This window comes from Panthera uncia, chromosome F2 (assembly GCF_023721935.1).
Source record: "Panthera uncia isolate 11264 chromosome F2, Puncia_PCG_1.0, whole genome shotgun sequence".
NCBI lineage: Eukaryota > Metazoa > Chordata > Mammalia > Carnivora > Felidae > Panthera > Panthera uncia.
Window position 1 is genome coordinate 33,749,400 of NC_064812.1, and position 9,867 is coordinate 33,759,266.

The window sequence follows — 9,867 nt, forward strand, 5'->3', positions numbered from 1 at the left end:
TTAAAATTGTATGGGATACAATTATAATAACTACTTTAAAGTTTTTCTGGCTAATTCTACCATCTGTATCACTTCTGGGTTGACATCCTGTGTCTAATTACTTTTTCATTATTGATTGTGTCTTCCTACCATTTTGTATGCCCAGTTACCTTTGGATGTCAAACATCGTGAACTTTATCTTGTTGGGTACTGAATACTTGTGTATTCCTATAAATCTTCTTGAACTCCTGGGAGGCAGTAAAATTACTTAGAAACAGTCTGATCTCTTCAGGTCCTGTTTTTATGATTTGTTATTCTGTCCCTCAGCAGTGCTCGTTTTAGCATTAATTATTCCCCATTGCAAAAGCAAGACTTTCCAAAATACTCTACCCACTGTTTCAGGAATCTTGAGGTTTGCTAGTCTGGCCACAAGGAACAGACATTATTCTTGGTCCTAGGTGAATGCAGGCCCGTGTTCCCTCTCATCATTTTGGATGACTCTTTCCCTGGCCACAGTTGCCAATCATCACTCCACTACATACACAAAAAGAACCCTCTTCAGATCTCCAAGGTATCTTGCTGTTCATCTGTCTCCTCTCTGGTATTCTGTCTAGCAAACTGTAGTTGCCTTGGTTTCCTGAAGCCCTCAGAACTGTCTCCTCAACTCAGGAAGACCTCTGGGTTCTATACTCTTGTCCCTGTGCAAAAGCCTGAAAACTCTCTCAAAGCAGCATGCTAGGGCAATCATGGAGCTCACTTTGTTTATTTACCACCTTTCAGGTGTTATTCTCCTTGATTGCCTAATGCCAATTTCTAAAAAAAAACACTGCTTCAAATATATTGTCTATTTTTTCAGATGTTTGAGGCTGAAGGGTAAACCCAGGCCCTATTACTCCATCTATACTGGAAGCAAAAGTCTTAAGCATATATTTTAACTACTACTTTTACTTTAAAATAATCAAATAAATGTTGCACAGCAAAGGAAACAACCAACAAAACTAAAAGGCAACCTATGGAACGAGAGAAGCTATTCGCAATTGACTTATCTAATAAAGGGTTAGTATCCAAACTATATGAAGAACTTCTAAAACTTGACACCCCAGAGCCAAATAATCCAATTTTTAAATGGGCAGAAAACATGAATAGACATTTTTCCAAAGAAAACATACACATGACCAACAGATCATGAAAAGATGCTCAACATCACTCACCATCAGGGAAATACAAATCAAAACTATAATGAGATATCACCTCACACTTGTCAGAATAGCTAAAATTAACACAAGGAACAAGTATTGGTGAGGATGTGGAGAAAGGATTCCCACTGCTGGTGGGAATGCAAACTAGAACAGCCACTGTGGAGAACAGTATGGAGGTTCCTCAAAAAATTAAAAATAGAACTACCCGGGGCGCCTGGGTGGCTCAGTCGGTTGAGCGTCCGACTTTGGCTCGGGTCATGATCTCACAGCTCATGAGTTCAAGCCCCGTGTCAGGCTCTGCACTGACAGCTCGGAGCCTGGAGCCTGCTTTAGATTCTGTGTCTCCCTCTCTCTCTGCCCCTAACCCACTGGCATTCTGTCTCCGTCTCTCTCAAAAACAAATAAACATTTAAAAAATTAAAAAAAAAATAGAACGACCCTACAATCTAGCAATTGTACTACTAGATACTTACCCAAAGAATACAAAAATACTAACTCAAAGGGATACATGCACCCTGAAGTTTACATCCAAAGTGTCCATCAACTGGTAAATGCATAAAGAACATAGATAGATAGATAGATAGATAGATAGATAGATAGATAGAATGGAATATTACTTAGCCGTAAAAAAGAATGAAATCTTGCCATTTGCAATGACATGAATGGAGCCAGGGAGTATTATGCTAAATGAAATAAATCAGTCAGAGAAAGACAAATACAATATGATTTCATTCATATGTGGAATATAAGAAACAAAACGAATGAGCAAAGTGGGGGAAAAAAAGAGAGAGGGGGAAAATCCAAGAAGCCGACTCTTTAGAGAACAAACTAATGGTTACGAGAGAGGAGCTGGGTGGGAAATGAGGTGAATAAGTGATGGGGATTAAGGAGTGCACTTGTGATGAGCACCGGGTAATGTATGGAAGTGTTGAGTCACTATATTTTACACTTGAAACTAATATTGTACTGTATGTTAACTAATTGGAATTTGAATCAAAAATTTTTAATGAATTAATTATTTAATCAAATGTCACAAAAGTACTGGTAGGTTATAAACATCAGACAATAAGGAAATTACAATGATTACAAAACTACTAAACTTTCATTACACTTAATTTGCCTTAAAACTTTACATTTTAGATCTAAGATAATCACCTTGTATTTTTATTACTGTCTTGTCGTCACTTATAGCTGGTAGCATACTCATCATCTAACAAAATGCACTGAAATGTGACTGAGTCATATGACATTGTTAAAATTTTCCAGTCAGAACAAATGCTTAAGAATCTGGCATGCCTAACAACAGATGTTGGCGAGGGTGCGGAGAAAGAAGATCCCTCTTGCACTGCTGCTGGGATGCAAACTGGTGCAGCCACTCTGGAAAATAGCATGGAAGTTTCTCAAAAAATTAAAAATAGAACTACCCTATGACCCAGCAATTACACTACTAGGTATTTATCCAAGGGATACAGGTATGCTGTTTCGAAGGGGCACATGCACCCCAATGTTTATAGCAGCACTATCGACAACAGCCAAAGTATGGAAAGAGCCCAAATGTCCATCGATGGATGAATGGATAAAGAGATGTGGTATATATATACAATGGAGTATTACTCAGCAATCAAAAAGAATGCAATCTTGCCATTTGCAACTATGTGGACGGAACTAGAGGGTATTATGCTAAACGAAATTAGTCAGAGAAAGACAAATATCATATGACTTCACTCATATCAGGACTTTAAGATACAAAACAGATGAACATAAGGGAAGGGAAACGAAAATAATATAAAAACAGGAAGGGGGACAAAACATAAGAGACTCTTAAATATGGCAAACAAACAGAGGGTTACCGGGAGGGGTTGGGGGGGGGAGGGGGGGGTGGGCTAAATGGGTAAGGGCACTAAGGAATCTACTCCTGAAATCATTGTTGCACTATATGCTAACTAACTTGGATGTAAATTTAAAAAAATAAATTAAAAAGACAAAGAATGAAATCTTGCCATTTGCAACTACATGGATGGAGCTAGAGAGTATTACCCTAAGCAAAATAAGTCAGTCAAAGAAAGACAAATATCATATGATTTCACCCATAGGTGGAATTTAAGAAACAAAACAAATGAGCAAATGGGAAAAAAAAAAGAGAGAGAATTCAAGAAACAGACTCTTAACTATTAGAAAACAAACTGATGGTTACCCGAGGAGAGGTGGGCAGGGGGATGGGTTAAATAGGTGATGGGTATTAAGGAGTATACTTGTGATGAGCACTGGCTACTGTACGTAAGTGCTAAATCACTACATTGTACTCCTAAAACTAATCTTATACTGTATATTAACAACTAAAATTTAAATAAAAACTTAAAAGATAAAAAGAAAGAATCTGGCATGCCTATGAAATGTTATTTCTTTGTAGTTATGTTTCTTAAAATGTTTCATATTTCATTAGAAGCAGTTAACTCTGTTACTTTTTCCTATTACTTGTTAATTTTTGTTTTGCAAGAGAATAAAAAAGTAGGGAAAAATAGAGTGAGAAATATTACATAGTAATATAATTACAAGCTTAGAGTCAAAATGTCCTTATTGGAGACTTAACCTATTATGTCAGATACATTCAGTTTTATATATGAATTATGGTGAAATTAGTTGAGCCATGTAGTAACAAATAACAACTATACTGAAATTTGATAAATATCTGTTGAGTAAGTGGAATATAACATATTATCACAATACGAATGAAGATAACCCTCTATTAACTGAACACAATACTACCAGTTATGGGAAAGAAATAATAATGAAAGAGAATACTTTGAAGTTGATACCATGGCAGAGACCTTAAAATACAACATAACAAAGAATTTTAGAACTGGAAGTCTTTTTGAGATCTAACTGCCTGCCTCTTCTATTCTAGAGAGGGGAAACTGAGACACAATCAAAAGATAAACACCTAACAAATGATAACAGTAAAGAGAAGAACTAAGAACAGGGACTTCCTGTTATATCCTTATGTCCTATTCGTATGTCTTCTGACTTCCTGCCAAACAAATTAGCCATAATATTTCTTACTTTTTAACTTCTCCCAATGTCCTAGGAAAGTGCTAAATAAATAGATAGTAAATTTTACATAAAAGAAAAAAATTTAACTCTTTCCTAAATTTTAACTACTAATTTTCAACTATGAAAATTATGAAAAAAAGGAAAATTATGAAGCATCCAACTGTTAAATAATTTCAAGTGTATAAAACATCAACTAAACATCGACAAATTTACTTTAACTTTTACATAATTTTATTTTCTTAACAAAAAATATAGTTTTTTAAATGGTTATTTCACCCACCCTCTTCTAGATCCCACCTTTGATTCCTTAACCCAGAGGTTCACAACCCTCCTCCATCCCAAGGCCTCTTTGTAAAACAAATATTTGTTAACATCCCCTTGACCATCTTGAAAATGAATTCAGAGGTAAAAAATCTAACTATATATGTACCACTTAAGATATATATTCCTAACTGTATAATAAAGAAGAAATAAATAAGAAGTGTATTTTAAAAAACAACATATTTAAATAAGTAAATGCTCAGCCACCATGTCGTAATAAAGGAGCCAGGGGCTTGCAACCACATGAATGTAGTCCATCTGCCACCAGGTAGCTGGTTTCCACCTTCTGACCCCCACTCAATAAATATGTCAGAACTCGGGGCACCTGGGTGGCTCAGTCGGTTAAGTGTCTGACTTCGGCTCAGGTCATGATCTCATGGTTCATGAGTTCAAGCCCTGTGCTGGGCTCTGTGCTGACAGCTCAGAGCCTGGAGCCTGTTTCAGATTCTGTGTCTCCCTCTCTGCCCTTCTTCTACTCGCTTGCTCTCTCTCTCTCTCTCTCTCTCTCTCTCAAAAATAAACATTAAAAAAAATATGTCAGAACAGTATCTTCCAAGAACCTTACATGTTCACTTATATATGCCTCTTAGTGGCAATGGTACAGAAGACAACTGTCACTGAGCTATTAAAGGCCACTGGTGTTTCCCTTCCTAAGATATTCTTAGACGCCTCACTACTGGCCTTCACTACAAGTATTGGCATCACTTGTTAGAAATACAGATTTTCAAGCCCTACCTCAGGCCTACCGAATTAAAATCTATATTTTAATAAGATCACCACATTATAGTATGTAAATTAAAGACTGAGAAGCCACTGGGCATTCCTGAGGGGCATGACAAAGGGTAAGCCAACTGTACATAATTTTTTAAATGGTTATTTCAAAACTTATTCTGAAATAAAAAAAAATATTTGAAAACCTCTAACAATATTTTACCTCCAAATTGATAATAAATATTTACCATTTTATGAATAAACTAATTAAGTAAATGCTTATTAACTCAAAACTAAGATCTAGGGCCAACTGATACTCATTCACTCAATAAATACTAAGGGTCTATGTGTAAAGCATTGTGCCAAAACCTGGGAGGGAAGAGGTCATAAAACAGGTCAAAACTACCGCAGAATGCAGTTGAAGATCAAACTAAGACTCCTTAAAAGAAAAATAAGTAACATACTTTTGTATCTGTCAAACACAATTCTAAGATCCACAGAGATTTAAAATAATTGAACCAAATCTTCTCTTTTTGTGGCCACCAGTTTCTGAATGGTATTGAGGAAACAAATCACTAATAATACTTTAAACTGAAGTTATATTCCTTATCAGTAGCTCCATTTCACAGTCCAACTCAAACTGCTCAAAGATCCACTCTGGTAAGAAAGAGAATAGATAAGGACAAAAAAGGAGCAACAGAGAGATTGGGGGGGGGGGGGGGTGTTAGCCAGACAAAAAGGAAGGAAAGAGAGACAGAGAGAGGCTAGGCGGCAGACAGGGAGAGAGCAAAACAAGAAAGCAGGCTTAACTGAAATAATTTAAACAGTAACAAAAGAAAATGGGCAAAGAAAGGAGACATCAGCAGAACAAAAGAGCTAACTACTCTCTAGGGTAGGATTTGGCCAACAGTTTCTGTAAAGGGTCAGAGAGTAAATACTTTAGGCTATGAGAGCCATATGGTCTCTTGTAAGTACTCAACCCTGGAGATGGAACTGAAAATAGCCATAAACAAGAAGTAAATGGAAAGGTATGGGTGTGTTCCAGGAAATCTTTATTTACGGGGGTCGGGGGGGGGGAGGGGGGGGGGGGGGGGGAAGAACAGGTGGCAAGCCAGATTTGGCTTCAGGGCGTAGTTTGCTGACCCATGACACACCCCATGCCCTAGGGGAAAGAATACACTGGGTTCATACATACACACTTAACAAAACAAATTGCTGTCGAATCTGCATTTAATACTGATAAAACAAATGCTCTTTTTTTTTTTTTTTTTTTTTATAATACTTTGCCAATGAAAGAAGAGTTCAGAGATAATATTGAAAGATAACTTTGTTCTCATCACAACCTTCTACAAAGATTAGAGACGTGCTTCTATCTTCCTTACAAAGATGAATTAATCATTCATAAACTTATTGGATTTATTTTAAACATCTACAACTTCCTGATGAGATACATTCCAAAACTTAATCGTCTATTATGTGATCCAATGTTTTAGTATTTCCCTTTATTCTTCCTGAACCTATCTTTCCAAAGTCCAAAGGAGACTATCTCATGCATCTATCTAGTTTTTGCAGAATGTGTCTATGCTCTCACTACTCATTTGACTTATTCATTAAAAATGTGTTAGAAATTCTTTAAAAATTCTATCTCCATTGGTTATCATCTATCTTTTTATCCAAGTTCATATACCATGACCATGATAGTTGTCATTTTACAGACTTTATTGATTTCTAAAGTCCTCGTATAACAGACACTGCCACGGTCCCAACCCACACTGCCTCATCATCTACCAGTCCCTGCATAGCAAAGTCTTACTATATCTCCCTAAGTGCTTTCTCTGGCCAAAAGAACCTGCTTGGAGAATGAGTTCCAAAGAGTTAACACCCTCCAAGAACAACCCTAGACCGATAGCAAAGGAGAGGTAGGGTTTATAAATACCTCATCTCCTTGCCCATTAGGTAAGATAACTCTGAGGCCATTCCACCCTGCCTCCGGGAAGTCCCACTAAAATTGAGACTCGTTTGCCAAAAGAGGTAATCTGCTCTTGAATGTGCAGTATTGTGTTTTTTCTCTTAACTGGATCATTGCTCACTCCTCTACACATGGTGTCTGGGATTGCCTTCCAAATTATTTTGTCTGCCTAAGGTGGACCTCAATCAAACTAAGAGGGTCCTCTAAACTTAAAATCCTTGGGTTCCTGAGATTTTACACTGAGACATTTCAGAGTATTTCAGCCATGAAACCACCACTGTTTTCCCCAAAGATAGGATTACCTTGTTTCACTTTTGCTAGTTTTCAAAAGAACTGGTGAAGCCATCATTTTATTATTCTCACAAGACACAGCAGCACATCACGGTGGCAACTTTAGGCACAATATAAGGTGACTCCCAGTTATCTTACCTGTGATAAATGAATGCTCAGAACCCAACATCCTATTAGTATAATTTTAGATTTGTTTTTCCTCAAATGCATGACTTTGTACGTAGTCACACAGAAATTTATGGGCCACTTCTGGACAACAGAAATAGTATAAACCAGATATATTATACAGATTTTTTTTTAGTTTTCAATTCAAATAGGAATACGGTATAGAAAAACAATCATCCCATGAAATTTTTTCATTCTCCTCTTTCAAAGGTAGGAAATATAGAACCATAAATACTATTTATAAAAGTCTCATATTTTGAACATGAAGAAGCCAACAGAATTGATCCCAAGTAGCCCACAGATACAGAAAACTCATGAAATCCTTGTCTATTTGCCTCCTTGAGAAACTACCTCCTCCTTCAGCCTAACGTAGAAGTTCTAGAGACATCAGTAATTTTCCCCATTCTCTTACCCCCCACTTGTGGTTAGTCCGTTCCATCCTACCTCTCTAAAATGTCTTAAAACTGTCTCTTCTTCATTCCCACTGCTCTTACCCCAGTCTGTCTTTCCTATGCCAATAACCTTCTATCTAGTCTCTGTTTTATTTCATTTCTTCATTCTGGAAAATCAGATAACCTAACGCTCCCTCATTAAACCTAACATTGTTCAAACCTCTAATAGCTCAAGTCCTAAACATCACTTTCAGCATTTATATAAAACACATGGACATTTACATGACATTTAGATAACTCGTTGCCTAAACATTTCAATGTATTTGTATTTCTGTTTGGAATGAAGATTAAAAATAATGTTTACCTAAAGATTAAACAAAATGTTTACCTGTCTGAAGCTATGTCACTGGCAATTTGGTGCTTCACTCCTGACCCATTTTTAATAGAATCCTGTCTTGTGAGCCCATGAGATCGACTTTTCTCCACTGCAGGTACAGATAAGTCACCTGAGGGTCCTTGGAACTGGGCCTGCTCATGCAGTTTTGCCTTCTTCTCCTGAGGCGCCTCCTCGTTCCGCAGTCCTCGGAGAACCTTTTGATCAGGTTGCTGTGGTGTGTTAGATCCACTGTTATAAAACCATGCTCCTGATTTAGTGAGGATTTCTTGTTGTTTTCGGCACAAATTACATACCCACATAACCTGCACACGAATACACAGGGAAAAAGATTAGTGTTTCCAAAAGTTAAAACACAAATAAAAAGACAGTTCAAACCAACAAAAAATTACATGGTTATCCTTTCTCAGGTTAAAATGTAATCCAGACTAAATGCTAATATTAATTCTATCACATACCCTTTCTTTTAATTTTGTCCGAGTAATTATAATGAAACAATGCTAACTGCCAGCAGAAATACGAAATGAGAGCACCAAATTACTAGTTGTTTATCTGTATTCTTTTCAATTACTTTTTATTTAAATTAGGGGCACGGAATAGTATACAGAAAATGGATTTTGAGGCTAGACAGACTTGGGTTTAAATACCAACTCCAAGATTAGAAACTTTGCAACCTTGAACAAGGCAATAAACCTTCATATCTATAAAACTTAGCTTCCTTAATGATACAATAGAGAAACAGGGATGATAATGCTTGTTTTCCTATATTGTTTTGAGAACTGAAGGTTGGAAATAATTTATACAAAATGTCTAGCACAATGCTTGGTAGATGTTAGACTTCCAGTAGATCACCTACCTACTGGGAATGAGGCTAATCTATCATCAATTAACTATATTATAAGCTTCTTAAAGGGGCATTTATTTCTTTGAAGTAGCTCCTAATCGCTAACATAAAGCTAGGAACATTGTTGATCTTCAATAAAAACCTATTAGTTGCTCAATTTATAGAAGGACACTTGTTTTTATTCTTATTATAAGAAAAATTTACCACTGTAACCATTTTTAAGTGCTTAGTTCAGTAGTGCTAAGTATATTCACATAGTTGTGAAATATATCTTCAAAACTTGTTCATCTTGCAAAACTCAGTCTATTAAACAGCAAATCCCTTTCTCCCTCTCTCCATCCCCAGGTAACCACCCTCCTACACTTGAATTTTTTCAAGATGAAGTGTAGATATAGATATCTACATAGATAGGTTTTTCAGACTCTAGAAATCTAAGAATATTACAGCTGGTATTTGTGTGACCAGAAAATCTTCACCCTCTTCTAAGAAATCTTTTTCTATTAATCAGAAGAAAAATAAAATTATATATTCATGAAATAATAGGTGAGTTC

The 9,867-nt window shown here is 36.4% G+C and overlaps 1 protein-coding gene across 1 annotated transcript in view; it reads right to left on the reverse strand.

The window, feature by feature from the left end:
- Positions 1-9,867, reverse strand: part of RIMS2 (regulating synaptic membrane exocytosis 2) — a 600,787-nt gene that overhangs the window by 413,781 nt on the left and 177,139 nt on the right. Inside the window, exon 3 of the mRNA XM_049633018.1 lies at positions 8,467-8,777. Coding sequence (XP_049488975.1) covers positions 8,467-8,777 — 311 coding nt within the window. The remainder of the gene's footprint in view (positions 1-8,466; positions 8,778-9,867) is intronic.